This window comes from Heterocephalus glaber, unplaced genomic scaffold (assembly GCF_053883595.1).
Source record: "Heterocephalus glaber isolate CG9 unplaced genomic scaffold, H.glaber_assembly_v1.0 deba00001497, whole genome shotgun sequence".
NCBI classification, from domain to species: Eukaryota; Metazoa; Chordata; class Mammalia; order Rodentia; family Bathyergidae; genus Heterocephalus; species Heterocephalus glaber.
The window spans coordinates 20,188,437-20,215,650 of record NW_028258320.1 but is presented as its reverse complement, the minus strand read 5'-3'; the positions used below and the strand labels follow the sequence as shown (position 1 = coordinate 20,215,650).

General features: G+C 33.5%; 1 protein-coding gene across 11 annotated transcripts in view; it reads right to left on the bottom strand.

Moving 5' to 3' along the window:
- Positions 1 to 27,214, bottom strand: part of Ctnna3 (catenin alpha 3) — a 1,794,873-nt gene that overhangs the window by 1,297,598 nt on the left and 470,061 nt on the right. For all 11 annotated transcript variants that reach the window (XM_021259452.2, XM_021259448.2, XM_021259451.2 and 8 more), the window contains one exon: positions 23,383 to 23,646. In XM_021259452.2, the coding sequence (XP_021115111.1) occupies positions 23,383 to 23,646 (264 nt within the window). The remainder of the gene's footprint in view (positions 1 to 23,382; positions 23,647 to 27,214) is intronic.

Below are 27,214 nucleotides of genomic sequence, written 5' to 3'. Positions count from 1 at the left end.
TTTTGCATGTTAGATTTATCTTTATATATGGTCTATTTTTAAAACATATGAAATGTTCTAAACATATGTATGCAATGATTTAACTTACTGTGTTTACAAGCTGGGGATGGAGCTCAGTGGTTTGTCTACCATCTCTGGGTTTGACCCCAGGACCACAAAAAGAAACTTGTTCTCTTATGCAGTAAGAGAAAATACAGGTAATTTTTATATAGAATAATATTGTTGTTAAAATATAGCATATACACAAATATTTTTTGCTTACTAGTAATTCTTATTGTCTCAGTAATATTATGTGTATTCTACCTTCTGTGTCCATGAGTTTTACTGATTTCAAGGCAATTAAATACAACTCTGCAAAATTTAAAAAAACATTTCAATAGTTCCTGCCATTTCCAAGGTTTATGTTGTTATATCTGTGGAGTTGTTCCAGAAAGTTCCTTATTGGCCAAGAAGAAAAGAAAGAAGGAAAGAAAGGAAAGAAAGAAAGAAAGAAAGAAAGAAAGAAAGAAAGAAAGAAAGAAAGAAAGAAAGAAAGAAAGAAAGAAAGAAAGAAAGAAATAAGGAAGGAAGGAAGGAAGGAAAGAAGAAAAAGAAATAGAAAGAAAAGGCACACAAGGGGCAAATGTGAAAAATAAGTAATACCATTTGTGCTTTATTTCTATTTGACTCTACCTTCCACTTCTGTCTATAATTTGTCCTTTGGGAGAAATAGCAGGTTAAGTACAAGTCCTGGATTCATGTGTGGATTGTGTATAGTACAGCATTGCAAAAAAAAAAAAAAAGGTAGTCAGTGTGGCAGAGCCATGCCTAGTAACTGTAAAACTCCCAAAGTTGTATCTGCCCTAGTATGCTTTGAACAATTATGTATGTAAATAAGCCTTCCAGGTGGTGGCCATTTCTCAATAATAGCATCCTTCAGATGTTTTGGATATGGTCCCTTAGGACATCCCCATAGTCTCTGAAGCACTTCTGTTTAAAAGTTATTGATATTCTGAATATGTTGAAATTGCAATCAGCTGAAGATGTTCTTGCCATGAAAAAAGTTTAAAATCTACTCTTTTCCTGTAATTAAATATGTAATTAAGTAAACTAACTCAAACATTTCTAGTGAACTGAAGCTAAAGAATAAAATTGTTCTAGCAATTATATTTAAAAATCCCTATTAGAATGCATTAGCCTGAAAGTACCACAAAAATTATCATTTAAAAAAATTTTACATAAAACCATACTTTACACTCTTAGTAAGAAATTAAGATGAAATTGCATTGATTTCAAAGTACTGTACATTCAAGTACTGTCCAAAGAACTTTATGTGATGATGAAATTTTCTATACTTACAATGGTCAATGTAGCAGCTATAGAATACTTGAAATGTGGCTTATACAACTGAGAAACTGAATTTTTAGTCTTTAAAACTATTCTTAATTTTAAATTCAAATATCCACCTATAACTAGTGGCCATTGGACAGCACAGCTCTTGAAGCTGATTTTCAACTTACTTTTCATGATATGAGATTCTTTTGTTGTGATACCTTCTTAGCTAGGCTTCACTAGACAAAAGGTAGTGATGACTCCTACAATGCAAACGGGAACTCAGAACTTCTGTATTGTCATATATTACTTAGAAAACCTCTCCTACATACAGAACAACTGCTGGTGCCTATGTCTATACCTAGAGAGGTTGACTAATTATGATTAAAAGCACTCTTTCCTAAACAAGTGGGCATCCTTGAAGAAAGCACCAGCACATAGAAATTAAAGCTGTTGCCAGTCACTAAGGCCTTCCTTTATTGGGTACTTTTCCCTGATAGCCAGATGGGAATAAGTTAACATTTTAAAAAGGCAGTTCCAATGAACATGAATCACAGTAAGAACAGGCAGAAAGCAAGTCATAGGCAGCTAGGAGATACTGGCATCAGTAGGAAAAGATGTAACAAACACTCTATGAAAAAAGAATTCTAAGAGGAAAGATAGAAAGGATCATCAAAAACAGTATTCATCTATTTCGCAGAGTAATTCATCTGCTCCATTTTATAACCTTCACTTTTGCTAAAAATGCTGCTGATGCTATACCTAACAGAATGTAGGCGTGTGACTGGAAATGTCAGTCCCTGGCTCACATACTGTACAAATTAAGATTACTTGTAAAGAAATCAACAAATTAAGGATTTATCACTGTTCAGACCTTTTTGCTTTATTAGTTACATAATGACATACTCAAAAGTTGGTCAGGAAAATGTTAAACCATGATCTTTCCTTCTGTGCTCTGATGTTTTTATACTTCTGGAGAATTTTACTATAGACCCTTACTTTTGCCCTTGGCACTTATCAATCTGACTTACATATTTCACTCTGATTATTAGGGAACAAAAACCTGAGAAATGCAAGGAGGAGAGAGAGGAGGAGTGGGAAGAGGAAAGGGGCAAGGGAAAGGAGGGAGCAGCAAAGAAAAGAGTAAAAAGGGAAAGAAGGGGAAAAAGAGAGGTGAGTTTAAAAGAGGACTGAGAGGAAAGGTAAAGTGGGACAGAGGAAAGGGATGTAAAAAGGAGACAACATAATACGGAAGAAAGTTAAGAAAAAACACTTTGCTAATAGCTCTTCTGGCAGGCACATTAGCAAAAATGAAACCAAAGTGCTCCTGTTTAATGATTCAGCAAAACACTGAAGTAAAAGGGAATGATGATTACAAAGGGATCTAACAATTTGGCCAAATAGAAATCCAGTTGTCATCATTATAGAAGACTTTAGAAGGCCAGTGGTTTTTATATTTTTATAAACTACAGGTATTCAACGTGTTTCTTTCTAAACTTTTATAGCATTCTCATAGCTTTGGCAAATGCAGACTAATATTAAAAAATAAATGTTAAAAGAATGCATCAATTACATTGCCAGTCTACTTTTCAAGTAGACACTGATCTTCTGCAGTGTGATATGTTATTAAGAACATAAACTATGTACTTTAAATTTAGCAATAGACAATCCCATAAAGGAAAATTCCATCACTGGACTCCCTCCAGACTTCTCTAATCATGATATTAGAAAACACTAATTTGCCATTATGACTGCCAAATAAAAGTGTGGTAAAGACTTTCTTCTTCTGCAGACAAAGTAAAGAGCAATTTAAATACAAAGGCCAAAAACCAGTGCTTGTAAGCAGTCCCCTGTCAAAAGAGATACAAGTAGAGGTGCATATCAGAATGACTAACAGGAGAGATGTCTTGGGTGTCAGTGAAAACCAATTTAGGTAAGAATGGACTGAGTTGTTTTCTGTATTCTGGAAGAGAAGTGATTAAAGGGTTTTCAGATTAACTTAGCTGTGAACTTTCCTGCTGCTATGACTTAGGGACACTACAGTGTATCCCACCAAAACTCCATGTTGGGACTCAGTCCCCGATATACCAGGGTTGAGAGGTATGGAACTTTTAAGAAGAAATAATGCTTTTCTAACAGGAGTGAGTTCCAGCTCTGAAGAGATTGCACTCTGAAGTTTCCTCTCTTGCATCCCCTCTTGTTATGTAACCTCTCTTGACCCTTGCTACCAAGAGGCCCTCACCAGAGACACAGCAGATGCTAGTGCCAAGTTCTTGAACCTTCAGAACTGTGAACCACAATAAACTTCTTTTTTATAATTACTGAGGCTCAGGTATTATATTATAGCAATAGAAAATGAACTAAGACACCTATTATGCCATATTTGAAGATCTAGTAAGAGAAAAGTATGTTGGAACTTCAAAATATGCTCAGAAATATATGAATGAAAAACAAATAGGACCTCTTTAAGCAGAATATATCCAGCATCTTAATTTAAGAGAATTTTAAAGTAAGGAAAGATAGTTCAATACTCTTCCCAAAATAGCACAAAATGCTTTTAGGGCCAGTATCCTTTGTTAATATAACTTCTGCTTCAGCACCAAACATGATTCTTTCTCACTAGAATTTCCAGGAAGTCTCCTTGGTGATTGCATCCTGCTTGCATGAAGCAGTGACCCAATTCTAAATCTATTCCAAACCTACTCCTGCTTAGGCCAGGGAGTGGAAGTTTGAATCAGGTAAGAATTCTCTAATGCTTTACCCAACTGAAGCCACTCGTGCTATTTCAAGACAGGCAAGATCCCCACAGGCTGTGTACCAGGTAAGGAATAAGACTCAGTCTATTGCTCTTTCTTCATTAATTTAATCAAAGTCCAAAATGTTATGGATGCATTTTTATTCATTTGTTCAATAACATTAATATAGGCATCATAAACATTATAAGTTATTACTTTACCACAAATAGTTAAGCCTTATATTTAAATAATGGATATTTGGACATAGTTATTCCTCAATATACAAAATATCTATTAAAATAGTCTATTATCCCTGCCTTCAGTAGGTTATGTTTCCTTATGTGTCTTAGCCTATTTTTTCATCAAGAGGTCATTTGACTTCCTCATCCATCACTGTAGTTCCTATTCTGCTTCTGGTCTTCTCCTTGTCGGTAAGACTGACCCAACATTCCCATGTCTAAGAGAGTGACATGAGGACAAAAATATGTAAATTCATTCAAGAAGCCACTATGCCTTATAGAGTCAGCATGTTTTCCATGTGAAACAAATAAGAGTAATTTACCTCCCACAATGCAGATATCTTTCATCAAAACCCAAAGATACTGGCAGGTTGCTTAACAAATACAACCTCCAGCAGATGAATAGCAGATCCCTGCATCTGCACTGTATACATTTGTGCAAGCTGCTTTTCCATCTGCAGGACATAACATATGCCAGTTGATTTGCTTATAGTAGGCTTGGAGAAGAGTCAGACAATGTTGGCAGACACCTCTTGTCTATTCATTGCTTTTCATTTTTTCCCCTTTCCTCTGAGGCTTTAGTCTTGCTCTTTTGGATCCTGTATGCTAAATTATTCATTTAACTTCACATGGTCATTTGAGTCTAACAAAGCTGAGATTCTGTGAATGTGTAACTTGTACTTGGTCCAAACCGGTTAGATATTGGTAATCAGTTAGCTAGCTTTGCTTTAATTTAAGTTTTATCCCACATTTGACATATTAAAAGTAGTAACAGGTATCAGGTGATGGGCACTAAGCACCATACCAGTCAACCCAAAAAGAACCAAAGGATTTTCCAGGAGTAGCAACATAATTTTGGGATCTTAGTGCAAAATGAAAATCTGGGGCCTCTTATTCAAAATGTATTCAGGGTTTTCAATATAGTGATTCCAAGATAGATAAAGCAAACATGGGAGCTTTCTAATGTTGGGGCCCTAGGAAGCTGTACAGGTTATGCATAGAGTCTGGATGCAGAGAAAACGTGAGACATTTTTGCCATTTCTTTTAAATGTTAAGTGTCTATATTATAAAAACAAATATACTGCCAATATTTTCTTCACAATCAATAGTATCTTCATCAAAAAGTTTCTATTTAAAATTTACAAAGACTATTCTTTTTTCTTTTCAACTGATGTCAGAAAACAAATTTGAAGTTTCAAAGCACAAATTTTAATTGGGTTCCAAAATATGATTGCCTACCAACTCTTTGGCCTTTCTAAATCTTACTATAAATACTAAAATGTGCAAATAAAGTTTATAAATGATAGGTGTATAGGTGGATTCATGCAGCCCTAAATCTTAAACATAATGGTGAGCATCTGGTTTTAACATAAGTGTTAAATTCTAGGAATAACAAACCTACAGCATTATGTTCTAGATAATAAGGTAATAATCAACATGCTAAGAAGCAAAATGTGATGCTATACTATGACTCCTGCCACTAACTAGGTTTTATTAAGTGCTGTCCTAAAAGCAAAGAACTCTAAAATTTACCATTTATCAAATTTACTACATTGGAACTCACATGATCAAATACTACTGAAAATTATATTTTATTAAAATATTTAAGTGTAAGAAATACGTTTATGACTCTCAAAGCCTACATCACCTTTCTGGATTTCAGTTTATTCTCAGAACACTTCTCAAATAAACATTAACCTATTTTAAACAAAGTACTTTATCGAGCAGACCATATTAAATGGAAAGTTTGCTTGATGTGGCAGAAACAAAAGAAAAGTGGCTGTAATTGATAACTTTACACAGTCACTGTAACCTTTGAAAGACTTCTGACAGCATCTACAGCCACTGAAATCTCTATTTCAGCAAAGCAATATTATTTTATTTTTTTTTTTTTTGGTACCGGAGATCGAACTCTGGTCCTTGCGCTTGCGAGGCAGGCGGCGGAACCACTGAGCTAAATCCCCAGCCCAAAGCAATATTCTTTAAACAACAATTATGGAAATGGTAAATTGCTTATTTTAATTTACACATCATATATACAATACTTGAGATCAAATGGTATAGATAATAAAACTAATTCCAAAGATATATTTGAATACACAGAAGCTACGAGCTCTTTCTTTTTGCTTGCCTCTCTTGTTTCATTTCATGTCTTCCTTCTTCCAACTCAGTTCATCCTCCTACAAAAAGTCAGATATTACCATTCTTCCAAGCATCCATCTATTTGGTATCTAATATTTCTTAGCCCATTTTCTACAACTATCAATTCTTTTTTTTCTCAGGGGGTGGGGGGACTAGGGACTGAACTAAGGGTCTTCACACTGAGCTATATCCCCAGTCCTTTTTTAAAAGAAAATTTTTTAAAGATTAGTCTTGCTAAATGGCTAAATTTCCCAAGCTAAGCTCAAACTTACCATCCTCCTGCCTCAGTGTACCAGAGTGCTGCGATTATTGGCATGTGGCCTCACACTCAGCTTCTTTATATCTTTCTCTTGCTTCCACTTCAACATCTGTATTTTTGGTCTTATTATCTCTATCTTCAAATATTCAAAAAATATCTTGATTCTTCTTGCCTCCTTCCAATATTGAAAAATAATCTACATATTATGACTGGTTAATCTTCCCACTACAGCTATTGGATTTTGTCTCTCTCATGATCAAATAGTCCTTATTAATAAAGTCTAAATTTCTTGGTTTGATATTCAGTATGCTTCTAAAATTTGATTTCCAAGCAAAATTATCTACTATTCTCTTGTAAGTATTGTCGTATGGAATTAATGAGCATAGGGTAGAAATACAATTTCATTACTACAGGAAAAGAGCAATATTAGCCCTTTTTTTGATAAAGGAAAATATGAACTTAGAAATTTGATTTCCTCAAGAAGGAAACTGGTTTTTATTAGAGGAAATTATACAGCAAATGTCTTTGACCTCAAAGTATTTTTTCTAGACATGTACTGTGAAATGTTTTAAGCACTGTTAATAACAAAGCTGAATTTATAAGCTCTTAAACTAAGCAAAGTATATTGATTTACTGATTAATTAATGTAACATGAAAGTCCCAAGTAAGACTAACTTCCATTCTGTCCACTTCTATGTAAAGTTTTGGGGGGGTTTTTTTGCCAGATAAGAACTGTTACTGGTAAATAATCTTCTTTAGTCCTTATTCCTTTGTGTTTATATAGTCATTAGAGTTTGTAAAATCTCTTTAGATAATGGTGAAAAGTCAATAGACATTATTTCAAAAATTCCTTCAAGGGGCCAGGCATTTAGTTCAGTGGTTTTGCCACCTGCCTCACAAGCACAAGTCCTGAGTTCGATTACTGGTACCAAAAAAAACGTTCTTTCAAGACAATTGAGTTCTCTTCTATTAAGCTTTTCCTGGCTGCTTCTTACCTTGAGAACTGTTACTGTTTGGATCTTTTTAAAAATTTTTACATTTATTAGTACATGTTTGCAGTGCATAATGATTTAACTCTCCCCCTAAAGCTCATGTGTTGCAGGCTTGATCTCCAGGTGAAAGCACTATTGGGAAGTGGTAGAAACTTCAGGAGATGGGAATTAGTTGGAGGAAGTTATATTATTGGGATCTCTCTTTCTCCCTCTCTCTCTCTCTCTCTCTCTCTCTCTCTCTCTCTCTCTCTCTCTCTCTCTCCTGTTTTGTTTTCTGGCCACAAAGATGTGAGCAGTTTTCCTCTGCCACAGACTCCCTACTATGATGTTTGAGCTCACCAAAGCCCCAAAATGACAGAGTTAATTAACCGTGGACTGAAACCATGAGCCAAAATAAATCTTTCTTCTTTTTAAACTGTTTAAAATGTCTTAGTTTTAAACTGTCTTAGGTATTTTGTCACAGCCACAGAAAGCTAACACAAGAACAGACCCTGGAATGAATGCTAGGAATTTATCTCTGAGTTATAACCATACTTGTACATGTAGGGACCACCTCTAGAATAATACAACAAGGAATTGTTTAAAATGTTTGTTTCTGGGGGAAAGGTAAGAATAAGAAAATGAATTCCTCTGAACAAAAAGAGAAAGAGGCAATTCCACAGGCACCTTTTTCTTTCAATATTTAACTTTAGAAACTTGTCATTGTGATTCTCTGTTCCTTTGAAATGCATGTAAATCTCTTAAAAAGCAAAATAAGCCTCTTGCCAGCTTTTGAACCCAGGAAAGTCTTTCTCAAGGGCTTGGAAATCATCTCTTTGAAATGTAATCATCAAAAAGATACTGCCCCTTATCTCCCAGTTACTGTAGGGGGACAGAAGCCTAACTTCTCTGCTCTCCTCCCTCCAGTGTAACATCTAGAATCAGCACTTTTGTAGTGAGATTCTTCTAAAGACTGCAAGATTACATGACTACTCAGTCTATATGGAAAATACACTGCAACTTCTAATACTTTACAACAATTTGGGTGGTTAATATTTAGTGTGCATAAGGATCATCTGGAAAGATTTGTTTCTGGAAAAAAAATTCATGATCTCACCATCAATGCAGGACTAAATTGGGGAACAGAAGTCTTCACTGTAGCACCCAAGTGAATCTTACACAAATGGTGAATTATCAAACATTTGAGGAACACCAACTGAATTAAAGAGAGTACCTCAACTCAAGAAACAGAACTAAACCCTTAAAGAAATATAATTAGCATAATTAGTATCCTAAAAGAGATTTTAATGCTTCTCACAGCCTTAAAAAGAACAGTCCCAATAAAACCATTGGTATTCTTGGAAATTAAAAGTGGCGTAGCAAAAATGAAAACTAATTTAAAGAGCCGAATAAACACTGCTAACAACAGAATCAGTGACCAGAAAACAAAGCCAAACAATTCTTCCAGAATGTAGAATAGAAAGAATATACAAACTATAAGGAAAAAATTGAAAAGCCACTATAATCCTCCAGACAAGCTAACATCCACTTTAACAGGAGCTTTGGAAGAGGAAAACTTGTATTTCTGCCTGGAAATGTACTCCAAACTTTTAACAGCAGTTATCTCTGGCAATAAGAATGGAATTAGGATGAAGTGACAAGACATATTAACTTTTTCCATAATGCATTTTAGAAATTTCCAGATCACAAGAATGAACTAATATATTTCTTATGAAATAGATTGATTGAGCTATACGTGAATAAAAATATTATCAAAGATACGGCAGGAAATGCTAACTTTTAAAAAGGCAAGAATGTCAATACTACATAAAAATAGAGCACAGACTGTTAAATGGTTTAAAGAGAATCATTTTACAATGATAAAAGGTGCAATCTGTTAGAAAGTTAAGATTCAAGAACATTTCTGAACCTAATATAGTTTTTTTTAAAAAAGTAAAGTGGTGCTATAAATACCAAAAAAAGTCAAATTCTGCTGCAGTGTGGGAAACTTCAACTCACCTTCCTCAGTCAGGTAAGATAGAAAATAAGAGTAATGATGTGGATAATTTGTTTATTACAATCACGAAGCACAAGATAATAGCTTTTTTAAAAAAAAAAAAGAACTTGCTACTAAACAAAGCAAATACACACATTTTTTTTCAAATATATATGCAACTTTAAAAAGGAAAACTTCAATAAGTTTCCAAAAAAATTCAAAATAAACATATTTTCTGACCAAAGTTTAGTGAAAGTATAATTTTGAATGATGTCAAACAAAAAACAATTTTAAATACCCTTCTAATAGCCTTACACTGAAAAAATTTTAAATTAAAATTAACCTGCTTTAAAGAAATGAAAATAAAGATACCACTTATTAAACCTAAGGCATTTAGAGGAAAACTGACATTGAAAAATTTACTAAAACATAAGAAAAAGATTATAAAGCCTAAAAATAAAGTAAATATATGCAAAATATTTTTTTACTTAAATTCTTTTATTGGTACATTTTAGGTATACAATACATTTACATTTATAATTGGGTGCTTGTACCTGTACATGATGTATCTTGGTTCTTATTTTTACCCCATTACCTGTGTGCCCTTTAGCCCCTCCAACCATCCTTATTTACATAGACTTCATTTCCATTTTTTTTCTTTTTGCATAATTTTTCCTTTCCCTTCTTTCCTTTCCCCTTCTCCTCCCACCTCCCCTAACCATTTGAACCTTTTCTTCCTATTTCAAATTATCAATTATTCATTTTAATCATTTTAATCCTTATTTACACTTTCAGTTTCTCAGACGAGAGAAACTATTCGGTATTTACAGGAGTGCCCTATTTATTTTACTTAAGAGTATGTCCCAGATATGGATGCATATAGCTATAAATGTCTCTAGTTTCTCTTTCTTTATGGCTGAGTAGTACTCCATTTTATTTAAAAAAAAAAAAAACCCACATCTTCTTTAGCCAATTTCCAGTTGATGGGCACTTGGGCTGTTTCCAAGCTTTAGCTATTACAAACTGTGCCGCTATAAATATGGGTGCACATATATCAGTGTGGTATGATTCTTTTCAATCTTTTGGGAAGATACACAGCAGAGGAATAGCTGGGTCAAATGGGGCCTCAAATGCTAGTTTTTTGAGGTATCTCCATACTGATTTCCACAGTGGTTGCACCAGTCTGCACTTCCACCAAAAATGGAGGAGGGTTCCTTTCTCCCCACACTCCCACCAGCATTTGTTATTGGCTGATTTCTTGATAACAGCCATTCTTTCTGGGGTGAGGTGGAAGCTCAGTGTTGTCTTCATCTCCATCTCTCAAATGACCAGTGATGCTGAACATTTTTTCACATGCTTACTTGCTGCTTTTACTTCTTTCTCTGAGAAATGTTTTTTCATTTCATATGCCCATTTTTGAATTGGGTCTTTAAATTTGGGGGTCTAATTTTTTTGAGTTCTTTATATATTCTAGATAGTAGACCTTTGTCTGAGGGACAGCTGGTAAAATTTTTTTTCCCACATTGTAGGTTGTCTCTTAGATCTGTTGGTGGTTTCTCTGGTAGTGCAGAAGCTTTTTAGTAAGATGAGATTCCGGTTGTTGATTCTTTGTAGTAGTTTCCGTGCTACTGAGGATTTGTTCATAAAGTCTTTTCCTATGCCAATGTCTTCAAGAGTTCTACCTAACTTATCTTCCAGCAAGTTTAGTGTCTCTGTCTTAATATTTGGATCTTTAATCCACTTCAATCTTAGTTTAGTGCATGTTGATAGATATGGGTCTAGTTTTAATCTTTGGCAGGCTGAAATCCAGTTTTTCCAACACCATTTATTAAATAAGTTATCTTTGTTCCAATGAGGGTGCTTGGCTTTGATAAAGATGAGGTGGCTGAGTATGTCTGGAGTAGTTTCTGCATCTTCTAATCTATTCCACTGATCCTCAGGTCTGTTTCTTTGCCAGTACCATGCTGTTTTTATCATAATAGCTTTGTAGTATAGGTTCAAGTTGGGGATTGTGATACCCTCTGCCATGTCTCTGTTGCCTAGAATTGCTTTTGCTATTCTAGTCTCTTCTGGTTCAAAATGAATTTCTGGATTGTTTTCTCTAGTTCTGTGAAGTCTATTGTTGGAATTTCAATTGGCTTTGCATTAAATCTATATAGTAGTTTTGGAAGTATGGCCATTTTCACTATATTGGTTCTTCCTACCCAGGAACAAGGGATGTCTTTCCATTTTCCTATATCTCCTAGATCTCCTTTTTCAGAGTACTGTAGTTTTCATTGTAGAGGTCTTTTGCTTCCTTTGTTAGGTTGATTCCTCGATATTTCATTTTTTTGAATGCTATTATAAAAGGAATTGTTCCCCTAATTTCTCTCTCAGTGAGTCTGCTATTTGTGTATAAGAAGGCTATTGTTTTTTGTGTGTTGACCTTATATCCAGCTACTCTACTGAATCTGTCAATTAAGTCTAGGAGTCTTTTGGCAGAGTTTTTTGGGTCTTCCATGTAAAGTATCATATCATCAGCAAATAATGACAGTTTAGCTTCCTCTTTTCCTATCTTTATTCCTTTTATTTCTTTCTCTTTTCTAATTGCTGTGGCTAATGTTTCCAGAACTACGTTGAACAGGAGTGGTGATAGTGGATAAGTAGCATCCTTGTCTTGTTCTTGATTTCAGTGGGAAAGTTTTCAGTTTTTGACCATTTAGTATGATGTTGGCTGTTGGTTTTTCATAGATAGCCTTTATCAAGTTGAGATAAAGATGATCTATGCCACTTTTCTGTGGGGTTTTTTATCATGAATGGGTTTTGGTTTTTGTGGAACGCTTTTTCTGCATCTACTGAGATGATCATATAGTTTTTGTCCTGACTCTGTTAATATAGTGCATTACATTTATTGATTTACATATGTTGAACCATCTTTGCATCCCTGGGATAAATCCTACTTGGTCAGGGTGTATGATCTTCTTGATGACCTTCTATATTGTTTGCCAGTATCTTGTTGAGGATTTTTGCATCTATGTTCATTAGGGAGATTGGCCTGTAGTTCTCTTTTTGGGTTGTGTCTTTCCCTGGTTTTGGAATCAAAGTAACCCCTGCTTCCAGGAATGAATTTGGCAGCCTTGCTTCCCTTTCAGTTCTCTTGATGAGTTTAAAGAGTAATGCTGATAGTTCTTCTTTAATTGTCTTGTAGAATTCAGCAGTGAAGCCATCAGGATCTGGGCTTTTCTTTGTTGGTAAATTTTTTATTACATTTTCAATTTCACTCATTGTAATTGGGGTATTGTACTCAAAATATTATAAAAGAATATCAAAATTATCCTAAGAAATTAGAAAGTAAGATTTACAATAAAAGCAGGAACTCATTAAATATATAAATAGTGATTAGCAGAAAATAGATTTGATAAATATTTGTTAAATGTAAAGAGCACATTTTGCATCATTTATTCTGATTTATCCTATTTTAATACACTTTATTGAATTTCATGAACTGCTTCATACATAAAAGAATGTATGAATAAAAAATAATAATATAACAAACATTCACACACCACCCAGCTTCAGAAAAACAATATGGTCAGAGGCTTTAAAAATGCTTATATGAGCTATGCACCCTCTTTCTCCCCACCCTCACCATTCCTAAATTTTACATAAATCATTTTCTTCTCTCTCTTTATAGCTTAACATATAGATCTATACTGCTAAAGCTCATATTTATTTTTACATGTGCTAACCTGTATGTAAATGTAAAAATGCATGGATTCTTATATAGTTTACTTTTTATTTTGGTAAAGCTCTATGTATCAGTCATATTCATGTTAAAATGTAGTGTTATAATTTACTGAATTTTATTCATTATATTCTTATTCCTAATTTTGAAGGGAATGCTTTAAATGACTCGAACTTAAAAAGTTTACTGTAAAATTTTATAGGAATACTTTACCATGCTAGTAAATGCACTTCTAGCTTTCTGGAAGTTTTACATAATTAATTTTTCAAATTTTTTTTGATCTACTGAGATTACAGTATAGTTTTAATTTGTTAATGGGGTGAATAACTTCAGCAGAGATTCTAATGTTGAACTAAGATCACATTCCTGGAATAAATTTAACTTTATCATCTTGACTTTTTACCTACTGTTAAATAGTTTGTTCTTGTTCTGTTTAGGATTTTTGTATTTAATTTTATACATTAGATTAGCATGTGAGTTTCTTTTCTTATCTAAACTGTATAGTGTTTGAACTGGTTTCAGCAGCTTCATGTAATGAATTTGAGTTACCTATTTTGCTAGTCTCAGGACACTCTTATGAAAATACATTTACACATCCTCCAAAGGGTTTGTGGTATTTTGCAAAAATGTATGGGACTGTTTGCTTTAAGTAAAAACTGTCAAATTCTACTTAATGTTTTAATTCATATCATCTATTCTTGAGCCAGTTTTAGTAAGTTATATTTTCCTGAGAATGTTACTGTTTCATCTAGAATTTTTTACTTAAATGAATTTTTTACAGCATGCTGTTTTAGTTTTGTATTATATACAATAGTGATAGTCTCCTCTCCTTTTTCATTCTTGCATGCTGTTTTCTGTCCTGCTCTCGCTCTTCTTAATGTAGCTCAGCAGCACTTTGTCAATTTTATAGATCTTTTCAAAGAACATATTTTGGCTTTGTTGATCTCTACTGCATCTTTGTTTATGCTTTAATTAATTTCTACTCTTATCTTTATTAATTTATTCTTTCTGAGTTTCTTATTTGCTTTGCTTCAAATCAGAGTTGGAAACATAGCTTGTTAATTTTTTAGTTTTTCCTCTTTCCTAAGATAAGCATTACAGGTGATAAATTTCTGTCTAAGTATTCTCTATAGCTAGATCCCTCAAGTTTTGTTCTACTTTTATTATTTCTCAGAAGTATGTTTTACTTTTAATAATATTTTATTCATGACCCAGTAGTTATGTAGATGTGCTTTTCAAAAAGATTCCAAATAAGAAATTTCACTTATTTACCTAAATATATATCTAGGTGGCCTGTATACTACCAGTTCTTTGAAAATTGTCAGCTCAGTATTCTGTCATTTTTGTTAATTTCCTTGAAAAGAATGTTTTACAACTTCTTGAATTTAATCTTTTTAACTGTAGATAGAAATCATTATTAGCAATTTATTTTTAGTAATACTGATATAGCTATAATAGCTGTATTTGGATAGGAATTACTGAATATCTTTTTCATCCTTTGATTTGCAAACCTGTCTCTTTCTTCATAGACATAGATGCTCCATATGTGTGTGTACATATATATAAACTTTTTATTACTGGTATGTAGCTATATTTTGTTTTATAAGTTGTCAACACTTGTCTGGAGACTTTTTTTATATGTATTATGAGTACAAGACTATTTGGATTTATCATAGGACATCTACCATTATTTATCCTGCTTTTCCATTGCATTTCCTTTTTTTCTCCTTTTTTTTCTGCTTTTAGATTGAATTTCTTGTTTTCTTGTCTCATTTTTCCATTCTCCAAGTTTGGAAATTATATGGCCTATTACTATACATTTTCTAGATGTTACTCTAGAGTCTAGACATTTTACTATTCTTATTTAAAATTAAGGTCTAAATTAAATCACCATCTTTATCTTTCACCTAAAGTACAGAGATGCTGCAAAATTAACTCTGATTCCACCCTTTCTAATTATAATTATACTATGTTTCCAAACATTAATTCTGAATTTTAAATTATATAATGTATACATAGTAATCCTTTTCTAAATTAATATTTGAGCATTAGCAAACAAATGTTTACTATTTCTCTTGCTTAAAAACTCCTTGCATTTACATCTCTAGTGTATGATAATATTTTTGTAGCAATTTTCATCAGTGAAAGATTGCTGAAATAAACTATACAAGGTTAGGATTTGGTAAAGATATCTTTATTCTTGAAAGATAGCTTTCTTTAGTGCATACTGAGTTCAAGGTTAAGTTATTTTCTCTCAGGATAATTCCACTGTCTTGAAGCATCTATATTTAAGAAAATGACTGATGGTCTTCACCCACAGGCAACTCTCTTCTATTTTTTAAACTATCTCTTTTGTCTTTGGGGTCCTTCAGCTTCACTGCAGTATTCTATAAGTGTAAACATTTTTAAACACATTTTGTTTGGAATTTATTGGGCTTATTACCTGTGCAGATTGGTATCTTGCATAATTTCTAGGTTATTCTCAGTAGCTTTTTTTATTTTTCTCTTTTTGGGATCTTATATCAGAATATTTTAGAACTTCTTACACTACACTTTGTCTATACTGTGTTTTTATGTAATTTTAATTTTTTTTCCTCTGTGAGGAACTCAAAGTAACTTTTTTAACTTTTTTTCATATCACTAATTCTCTAAATATGCTTTTATCTGATTGTTGAATTAGTTATTTTCTATTTTTCACTTTAAATAGTTCTGCCTGGTCAATTTTGAAAGTGTTTTGTTCCTTCAACATAGTCATTATATTTTAAATGAATAAATGAAGGAATAATGCATATGCAGCATTCTAATTTATATTTAGTATCTTATAATTTCAATACCTATAATGCTTGCAGATTTTATGCTGCAATTTGCTCTTTTTATAAAGTCTCATTCATGATGGTTTCCTTATTTGTGTGTTTGAAGAATTTATCTTACTTGGAAATGTGTGGGAATTTTATGAAGACTAGGGTATAAAAAAATAATTTGAGTTTTCATCTGGTGAGTCCCAGGAGGTATCACTAGGATAAGAAAACTTTAAATTAGATTTTTCTACTGGGATTTTAGAGGCTATAAAGCTAATATGAATTTTGACCCCAAATCCAGATAAGGACAGGGTTCTGATTAGAAAATTTCCAAGGTACATTCTGTTCCTTTTCCCACCCTTGAGCCACTCGGTCAACTCTAGAAGTTTTCTATCTGCTGCAGTAGGGGCTAGTGTTTTGTGTTTTTTGTTTTTTGGTTTTTGGTTTTCATTTATCCAACAAAGTGGTCAAATTTCAGATTCCCAACTTCTTCCAAGGGGGCTCTTATGTGATTTTCCAACTAGTAGGATATAAGCTTTGTCTTTTGTATTCCATTAGTGATCTTTCAAAATTCAAGCTCTAGGCCATAATGGAAAAGAATTTCCCCACATACTTCAGCACAATGCTAGCACTAGCTTGATAGTCTGGATTTGTACTCTGTTTGTATCTACCTTCAAAAAATTCCCCTAATTCCCCTAATATATTAATTATGTGTGCAAAAATATGTTATCCATCAGTTTTAGTTCTTCTGATTCATTATATTTCCAGAAACCAACTCATTTTTCAGAAATCATGTTAAAGTACTTCTAGATATCAGTGATGTACATTTCTTTCTTAGCTTCTAAATGTTATTCTGAGTGGTAGAGGTTCTGTTTTTTCCTTTAAGTGAAAATATACTATTAGGACTATATTCCCCAAAATAACTACTTTTAGTGAAAAACAACATATCTTAGTAGCTGAAGAGAGCTTACACTAGGAATGCATAGTTACTGAGAGAAGAAAATACACACACACACACACACACACACACTCTTTTTTTTCTCTTTATGCTGCCTTATTACAGAAAAGATTTTTGAGCAACATTATTTAGATTTGTTTCCCTCACCACAAATTCACAGCTCAGTTAAGGGTTTGATAAAATAGAGCCTTATACCCCATGTACATTTCTATTTGGAGAAAAGAGAAAAAAAATGAGTAAGAGAAAAATGACTTTACTATAATACCACAAAATGCCACACAGCGTTCTTGAATCCATTCTCTCCTTCATTGATATTTATCTACTACTTACTATGTATGAAGTGTTGTTTCAGGTAGTGAGGTTATAACAATGTATAAAGAACATATGAATGATGAAAGAGAAATAAATACATAAATGAAAGAAGCAAATAATATAACAGCTGTTTGAAAATAGGAAAATACTGCATATGTTTCCTTTGTTATTATCTTCTTTTTTTTTTTTTTTTTTTGGTACCAGGGATCAAACTCGGGTCCTTCCGCTTGCGCAGCAGGCAGCGAAACCACTGAGCTATAGAGTAAAGATGCAAATAATTCTTCTACCATGGTTATGATAGCTGCTTTCTCCCTCTACCCAGAAGAAAATATGCTTCAGTGGGCTTGGAGTTTTCAAAGCAAAATTTCTTGCTTAAAAACATTTTCAAAATTCTATTAATCTACATTCAACACTTCTCAACCCTCATTCAGTCACAAATGCAGAAGAAACACCCTATAATTCACACTGGCCTTTCCAATAAATCGATTGATTTGTCCTGTATAGTGTTCTAATTCAACTTCTATTTTCTTTACCAATAAATCTCGAGTTTCATACCCACAACCAGCCATGGGCCAGAATGAAAGATTTAACAAAAGCTTCTGCATGGTAGTTGTTGAGCAAGCATTCTGATACATTCCCACACTATAAATATTTAATGAGACTTGCTCCCAACAGAGTATTTACTGTATCAATTTATTTCATAGTATTATATTTGCAGGAAGAAAATAGAGCAAAGGTTATTTTAGATCTTTTACCAATATAGCTTCCTGTAAATAATGAAAAGTGCAACCATTTAATTTACAAAATCATTTAAAAGGGTTAAATGTTTGATAAATTCTGATTTAAATAGTTCAGACAGCCTCAGTAGCTATTTGTAACTTTGATATACAAAAAAAACATATAAAATTTAGGCATTTTGTACCAGTTTGCGCCTCCCAAAATCTGACTGCAACTGAATTTCAAAGGTTGTTAGGTCAGTGTTAGCATTTCAGGGAAATATCCTCAGGACTTTCACTTTCCTTGCTCAGAAGCCAGATTGCCATATAAAGGACCTTTCTTGAGAAAGAAAAGACTCCATTCCTATCCCTATGCCCACTCCCATTCAAGCTGCACACATTCTCTCCCCCTCTCCAACCTCTGTCATTTCTTGCCAGTAGTTTTCATTTTAAAGTGAGAAATAGAAGAAGCCTCAGAAGGAGGAACAATTTGGAAATCTTCTGTCTTGTTCTATAATCCTGAGAATATAAAATGCAATGTCTGGGATAAATGAGACCCCTTATGGGAGCATCCTCTGGCACAATTCTATTTAATACTATGGAAAATGTGCTATATAGTGCTATCCATCTACTCTAGCAAATTTTATCTCACTGCACTAGACACTCCTAAAATACATATTATTTCTACTTAAATGATTCCACCAATAATGTCCTATCCAGCAACAAGTTATTCCACCTTTTTGACTCAGTTACATTTATAATTTTTCTGATGGTTTATATAGACTAAGAACTATCACATGAATATGTTGAATTTTGACTAAGCATACTAAGTTCTAGCTATGAGAACTCAATAAAGCACAGAAATTCTTCTGATACATGAGAAATTCAACTCACATCCTGTCTACTACCACTCACCACCTTTCTGACTTCAGCAAGTTATACAACTTATGACTCAGTTTTATTTTCAGTAAAAAATAGCTTATAGGGACACTAATAATAAAGGGAATAACTAATGTTTAGCAATCAAGAAGTGTTATCTACTTAATTTTTGAGGGCCTAATACTCAACTAGTAGATGAGTTAGATGTTATCTACTAATATCAACTAGAATCACAGACATAGGGAATTTTGGACCTTGTTTTGAAGACAAGACATGCATCTAATGGAAAATATTATTACATTCATTATATTATTATGTTATTATTATTATTATTATTCATTATACAGGGAAAACAATTAGATGAAGAGGTATTATTAGAGTCATCATTCATCTTCTGGCTTATTAGACAAACAGTTCCTAAAATTGTCACATAGATGTTAATAACTAGAAATTTAATAAATTTTCACAGGGATGCCAATAATTAGGAATTTAATAATGTTGAATTAGAAATAAAGATATCTCTTTAAAGACATGTAACTAATGAAAAAGTATTCTAAATTTAAGTATAACAGTTATTTAATGAGTCTATCATGAAATGAATAATACTAGGCACAATATAGGCATCATACATGTTTTGTTTCATTTTTTAAGTTACCAGTAAAAGTTTATTAATTTTGTTTTTATTGACTTGTTTATTATGGAAGAATCCGCTTCCAGATAGTCATCTCCATTGATAGTTTTAAAAGCTAAGATTTATTGAGCACTTACTATGTGGTATTACTCTAAGTATTTGTACATGTATTATTAAATCACTGATTCTGACAATAACACTAAGATGTAGGACTTGTTATTATCCCAATGCTATAAGTAAGAAAACTTAGAGTCACCTAAATAACTTTCCCTATGTGTGAAAGGTATTAAGTGCTACAGCTGGGATCAAAACCCAGAAATTTGGGCTCCAGAACCCATATCCTTAACTTCTGTTATTTTGCTTCCCATAGAGGAACTACAGCACATATCTGACTGGAGTGGCCAATGATCTTTGATATCATAGTGAAGGTCTAAAAATATCTCAGTGTCAACACGTTTAAGAATGAGTTTCTAACCTTCCTCCCATAACCACCTTCATCTGCAGTCTTCCCCAGCATGATTGATGAAAACATTATCCAATCAGCTGCTCAAGCAAAACACACAAAAAAAACCAAAAACCAACATTTTAAAATTATCTGTGGAAGATACAGAAATATGCTAACCACGTCCTCCTTCCAAGTAGAAATTGCTGTCCAGCTGTGGGCTAACTCCCCACCCCAATAATTCGTACCCTTTGCGGGGCAGGGTGACCCACATCTAGTGACTGAAAGAGGCATAAAGTCCTGGCCATTGCCACCTAACAAGGTACACTCTGAAAGGCAATGTTCTCTCCAGAACTTGCTGTTGATTGACCCAGGCTTTGTGGTTCTGACTCTAAGACAAACTTCTTTCCTTTCCCCTCCTGCTCCTTCCCATTTCCCTTCCCAAATGTTAATCCAAATAACAGCTTAGATCTCGAACTCCATTCTGTCTGTGATATTGGAGGAACCAGCGTACAACAGAGGCTGTGACTTTCCCCTTTTCTCAGATCCCACATCCATTCTGTCAAGATCCATTTGCCTCTACTTACAAAATTTAGCCCCAATATCCACTGACACCACCTTGTTCCATCTAACATGTGAGGTGGATTGAAGGGTTGCATGTACAGTATAAGGATGAGACCTGGGCTACCATGTAAAAGCCTCCTACCTGGTTTTGTATGTTCCCCACCTCATTCCTCTTCTTCAGTCTATACTCAATGTAAAACCAACATAGTTCTTTTAAAACAGAAGAATCAATGTATTAAAACCTTACAATGAATCCCATCAACATCAGAGAAGAACCTACACAACTCTCTATAACCTTGTCCCATTGGCTCTCTACACTCAGCCCCTGTAGGGAACAGGGAAAGGGGACGTTACTAGAACCTCTGCTGTAAATCCTAGTCTCCTGTGAGCCACGGCAGCACAAGGCAAATTACAGGAAAAGTAGAAAAATGAGACTTTGAGAAGAAGCTAACCTTTGGGTCTGATCAGTGCTGCTCTGGGCAGCGAAAAGAAAGCCCCCAGCTTACTGCACCTTTTATTCAGTACATCGGGAGAAACAAATGTAACAAACAACTTGCAGAGAGTTCAGTACATTGGCGTAAACAAGATGTAACAATCCATGAACAATGAGGAACTGAGTAGATGAAGATTTTGTTCCTCCCAGGATGTCTTCAGCTGGTGTAATCTTGTCCTGGATCATCACAGCATCACCCAATCATTGAGGTCTCAGTTGCGACTGGAGGCCAAAATGGAATTATGTCTTGGAATGCCATAGCTGGGCCGTAGGCAGGAGAACTAGGGTAACCAAAATGATTTTTCCCTAAAATTATGTAGCATTGCTCCCGACAAGCCCCTATGCCTGTCCCCTGACAGCTGTTGATCTTTGACAAAGGGGCAAAAATCATACACTGGAGGAAAGATAGCCTCTTTAATAAGTGGTGCTATGAAAATTAAATATCCACATACAGATGTCTAAGTCTAGACCCATATATCTCACCATGTACTAAATTAAAATCAAAGTAGTTCAAAGATCTAAATGTTAAAACAAAAACACTTATCTGCTGGAAGATAAAATAGGTAAAATTCTTGAAGACATAGGGCTTTCTGAATAGAACCCTGGTTGTACAAGAAATAATACCAAGAATCAACAAAGGGGGTCATATCAAATTAAAGAGCTTCTGCACAGCAAAGGAAACAACCAACAGGGTGAAGAGACCACCTATAAAATGGGGAAAAAAATTGCCAGCTATTCCTCAGACAGGACTAAATCAAGAATATATAGGGCCAAGAATTTAGCTCAGTGGTGCCACTCCCTGCCTCACAAGAGCAAGGTCCCAAGTTCGATCCCCAGTACAAAAAAAAAAAAAGAATATATAAAGAACTAAAAAAAATAGACTCCCCCAAATAAAAGACCCAATCTAAAATGGGTAACTGAAATGAATAAATACTTCTCAGAAAAAGTACAAATGGCCACTAAATACATTAGATAAATGAAAAATTAAAACTTCAGTAAAATATCATCTTACACCAGAAAGAATGGCTATCATCAAAAATTTTAATAATAACAAATGCTGGCTTGCATATGGGGGAAAAGGGAATTCTTCTGCATTTTTTGTGGGAATGTAAACTAATACAACCACTATGGAAGTCAGAATAGAGATTCCTCAAAAAACAAAAAATAGAAATTCTTTTTGACTGAGCTATCTTCCTTCTAGGTGTCTTTCCAAAAGAATTAAAGTGACCACATAGCAAGTATAAGTGCATACACATGTTCATAGCAGCACAATTTATCTTGTGAATAACATATATGTCCATCAACAGATGAATGGATAAGGAAAATGTGTTATTTATACACAACTGGAGTACTAATCTGCCATCAAGAAAGTCGAATTTTTAGGTAAATGATTGCAACTTGAGGACATAATGTTAAGTGAAATAAGTCAAACATACAAGATTAAATATCGCATGGTTTCTCTTATACCAGAAACTAAAAAAAATACATATATATTCAAAGAAAGAGCAAAATAGAAAATAGATAAATTGGAAATATGGAGAAGTTCAAATAATTCCACAAATCACCTATTCCATTGTTTCAAAGATAATTTAATAGATATGCTAATTTGTTTCATTTATAATTCTAATTCCTTGCAATTCAAATGAAAGTGTTGTGATGTCACCTGTTTGTTTCTGGTCTGTCTTATTTTGGTCTGTCTCGTACTCTGAGTAACTACTTTGAAGATAATGATACATAGTATATTAATTATTGTTACTCTGATATTATTTTGTTATGAAATTTTGTTTTATTTTTTCACAACATAAAAAATTTAAGAAAAGCATGCTTTTGTGAAGGGCAGTGATCAGATATATTCCAAGTACATACAACAGTGCCAATCATACATATTTGTAGATTGTATACATCCTATATTTCACAAATTGATCCATGTAAAATAAAGTTATTTCAATTTAATGAACAATTTCATTTCAAATCCATTGACTTCCTTGGTAGAGGTGCACAGCAATTAGAAGTCTATTGATAAAATATTTTCCTGGTAATTCATTGGAAGACACAATAAGGTTATAAAGACTGAGGAGATAACTGAATTTTTCATTATTACTCTAAATTTCAACACATGGATCTAGAAGCCTACTTCTGTTTTGCTTTTGGTTTTTGTTTTTGTTTTTTGCTTTGAGACATCAAATCACATTTTGGCTGTCCCTCAACTTACCTCCAGCTCATCAAGTGCACTTCCCAGAGTGGCTGCCTGAGGTTCTGATGGGGTTGGCATATTCTGAATGCCTTGGGAAGCATTTGAAATCACATTGAGGGCATTCTGAATTTCTTCACAAACTGTGTCCTTGCTGGCTTTGAGGGAAGCAACATCAGAATGCTCCAAACAAGCCGAACAAATTGAATGCAAGAGAGGAGAGTTCTCCTTCAGTGCGGCCCGGGCCCCTGCAATTTCATCCCTCTGGTTTGGAGATTTTAAGTCCTGAGAAGAAAAATAAAGAGTAGTTTATTTTCATGGATTATGTGAAAAGCTTAGTCACAAAAGCTCTATTTTTCTGTCAATATAAATGAAAATAGGCACTGAAAAATCAGTTATAAGTCAATCAATGGCACCAATTAATTTTATATTCCTTCAAATTCTGGAGTTCTATACTGGGAAAGAACACTTCACAAGTAAAGGTCACAAAAGTACAGACGTATAAAATCTGAGTAGATCTTAACATCTGTAATTCATATCTTTGTAGTCATTAAAGAACTCTGACATTGACATTATTAAGTACATTAACAAGAGAGCTTGAATTACAAGGATACTGATTATTTTTTCCACAGATTTTTGATAATTGTATTTAAATTTTTATTAAAACAAACCAAGTAAGTTAAAAACATTAAACTTCTCACTACTCAGCTAGTTTTCTAAATACTAATAAATTAATTCTGGATCTTTCTTTCTTTGATATTTCTTCAACAAACACTGAGAAAGCACTTAGTATTACTAACTTTTTTGCTGGGCTCTCAGTGTTCAGATGTGAACAATCCCACAAGGACCTTGTTCTCCCAAAGCTTATGTTCTTGTTTGGGGGAAGGGCATATACAGATAAACTCTACAACAACTGAAGACAATTTAATTATAATGCTATGTAATTATAAATGCTATGAAGAAGGTATAAAAGTGAAATGTCATAGAGATTGACCTGAAAGGAAAAAATTACCTTAATTTAGGTCAGCAAGGACATTTCTGTGGAGATGACAATTTAAAGTAAAAATCTAAATGAAGGACATTACAAACAGAAGAGAAAAGAAAGTCCTATCTAAGTGATAGATAATAAAAAATAGCTTAAAACATAGTGAAAAAATCTTCCAAGCATTAAATTCACCAAATGATGAAGATTAGCTTGCCAGTGACATCACCTGTACACATCACATCCAGATCATACACCCCTTGATATAATGTGGCAAAGAATAGCATGTCACTACCCAATCATGAAAACACAACAAATTCAACCAGATTGGGAGACATCCTGCATGATGCTTGTACACTATTCCTTCAAACCATTAAGTTATGGAAAACAAGGAGAATGTTATACTGTCTCAGGTTACAGAACACTCGGGAGATATAACAAATAAATAAAATGTGGTACTCTAGATTGGATCTTAGAACAAGAAGATCAGTAAAATTCAAATAAAGCTTATTAGTAGTTGATAGTAATGCATTCATATTTATTTCTTTGTTGTGGCAAATGTTAACATATTAATAATAGAGAAAGCTGAGAGAAAGGTAAATGGGAATTCTATTGTCTATGTAACTATTTTTGTAAATCTAAAAATTCCTAAAAATGTTATTCAAAAACCCTAATTTAGGGAACATTCACAACAATTTATGTACTTCATATACAATAGCTTAAATCATCTTCATAAAAACTGAGGATAAATGTAATTATTATCCCATTTTTAAAATGAGGAAACTGAGGTGTCAAGAGACTAAGTTCTGTAACCAAGACACAGAGATAGATTTTTTAGAGAGAGAGAGAGAGAGAGATTGAGGGTCTTGCTTTGTAGTTCAGGCTGGCCTTGAACTTGTTATGTAGCCCAGGCTGACCTTAAACTCCTGGCAATCTTCTTGCCTCAGCCTCCTGAATGCTGGGATTACAGGCATGCGCCACCACACCTGGCAGAATTTCTTTATTGCAACCCATGAGTATAACTGCGAAGACCTGATTAAAACAACAGTGTTATACCCTTTCCTAAATTGAAAGAATTTCCCTTATTTGCTATAGAAGAATGAAGCCTTGATTTATATATGATGTAGCATATAAAGTACTTCTGTATAACATCATCACAACAACCCTTGAAGGAGTTAGGCTTGTATAATTAATCTTATTTTAACTAGGTTACCTATTTACTCTAAAGAGATTAAGAGACAAAAATAGACTGATATCTAAATCTAAGTCTTCAGATTGTAACCCTGTACTTTTTTTCACAAGACTGCTACCTCTGTTGCCTGAGGTTAATAAATGGCTTTTGTTACTATATTTTTAGTTGTTTCCCTTCTGAAAATAAAGGCTGTCTGCTACTTCATGCAGGCATTAGGGAGCTTAACTTCTTTACAAGATGTAGGGAGGACAGTTAGAAGTAGCTGTCAACCCACTGTTCATACTCACTAATTAGCCAAGAAAAGACATTTTTGTGGTTTACTTGACTTGCTACAATTTTCTCCTTATTATTGGTCTGGGTTCTAGTTTCAGCTCTGTTATTAGAACTATGAGCTGAGGAAGTTGTGCATTCTTTTGATGTCTGTTTTTCCATTTAAAAAACAGAAATAATGATACTTCTCCCAACCCTCTTACAAGACAGTGTACATAGCATATTTAAAATAAGAAAAACTGTAAAGAATTATAGAAAAAAATATTTTATTCCTTCAATTTATCAAACTGATATAATGCTTTTGTCTTATGATAGTCTTAGAGTTTTCACATTCCCCACAATTTCATAGCATGACTTACATTCATCATATTGTGATTTAGAGAATCATTTAATGTTTGTTTATTTTTGTTCCTGTTGTTTTGTTTTTTGAGACAGGGCCTTGCTATGTAGTTCAGGTTGGCCTTGAGCTCACTATGTAGCCCAGACTGGCTTCAGACTTACGGTAATCCTCCTGGCTCACCCTCTTGAGTGGTGGGATTTTTAATACTTAGAAACAATATATAGCTCCTCAGGGAAATAAAGATAAAAGTATACGTATTTAGAAAGAACTAGGAAGACTATATTATCTTATAATATAATCACAAGTCACTATATAATTTCTTCTATGGTGGTCTATAAATTTTTCTATTTTATTTAAAATAAACAGTGTCTTTATTTAGAATGTCAGGATTTAGGTAGTTTCTGAAAGGTGACATAAATTATTACAAAGAGGGTTAAAGTTAAAAAGTATTTCTTTTGCTCTGATGGTGGCTATGTGTATCTTATTGAAAACTGTGGTGACTTTAATGTTGTAGAAACTTTTGAATTTTTAAAATATGCATACATTTTGGATTTTGAGACCATACTTTGTCATCTCTGCCCAAGGCAATTACACAATCCTTAATGAGTGAGCACTAGTATCCCAAACAGCAAATGTGTGAAGCCCGCCAGGGATGACAGCATTAGTAAACACAGCAAAAAATAATATACTTTGACAGTGGATAGAAGGAGGGGCAAGTTGAAGAATTTAGGTAAGCAAAATTAAAAAGTAAAACCATTTGTCTCAAAGGCATAATAAATTTAATGTAGTAAATAGACACAGAGTTAAATGACTACCATTCTCCTAAACAAAAGATTGTCGTGGTGGTATTTGTGTTTCTTTCATTTCATTTTAAATGATGATACCGTGAATTCAAAAGTTCACATGTTGTCTGTTCACAGTAAAATTTTAAAACAGGTCAAAATAAGAATTAAATGGTAAGGTCAATTAGGGATTTCTCTAGATAGAAAAATATACAGAATTCAGCTATTCAAGAATTGACACTTATTTAATATATTTTTTAAAATGCTTCAGAGAAAAATGCTCAAAT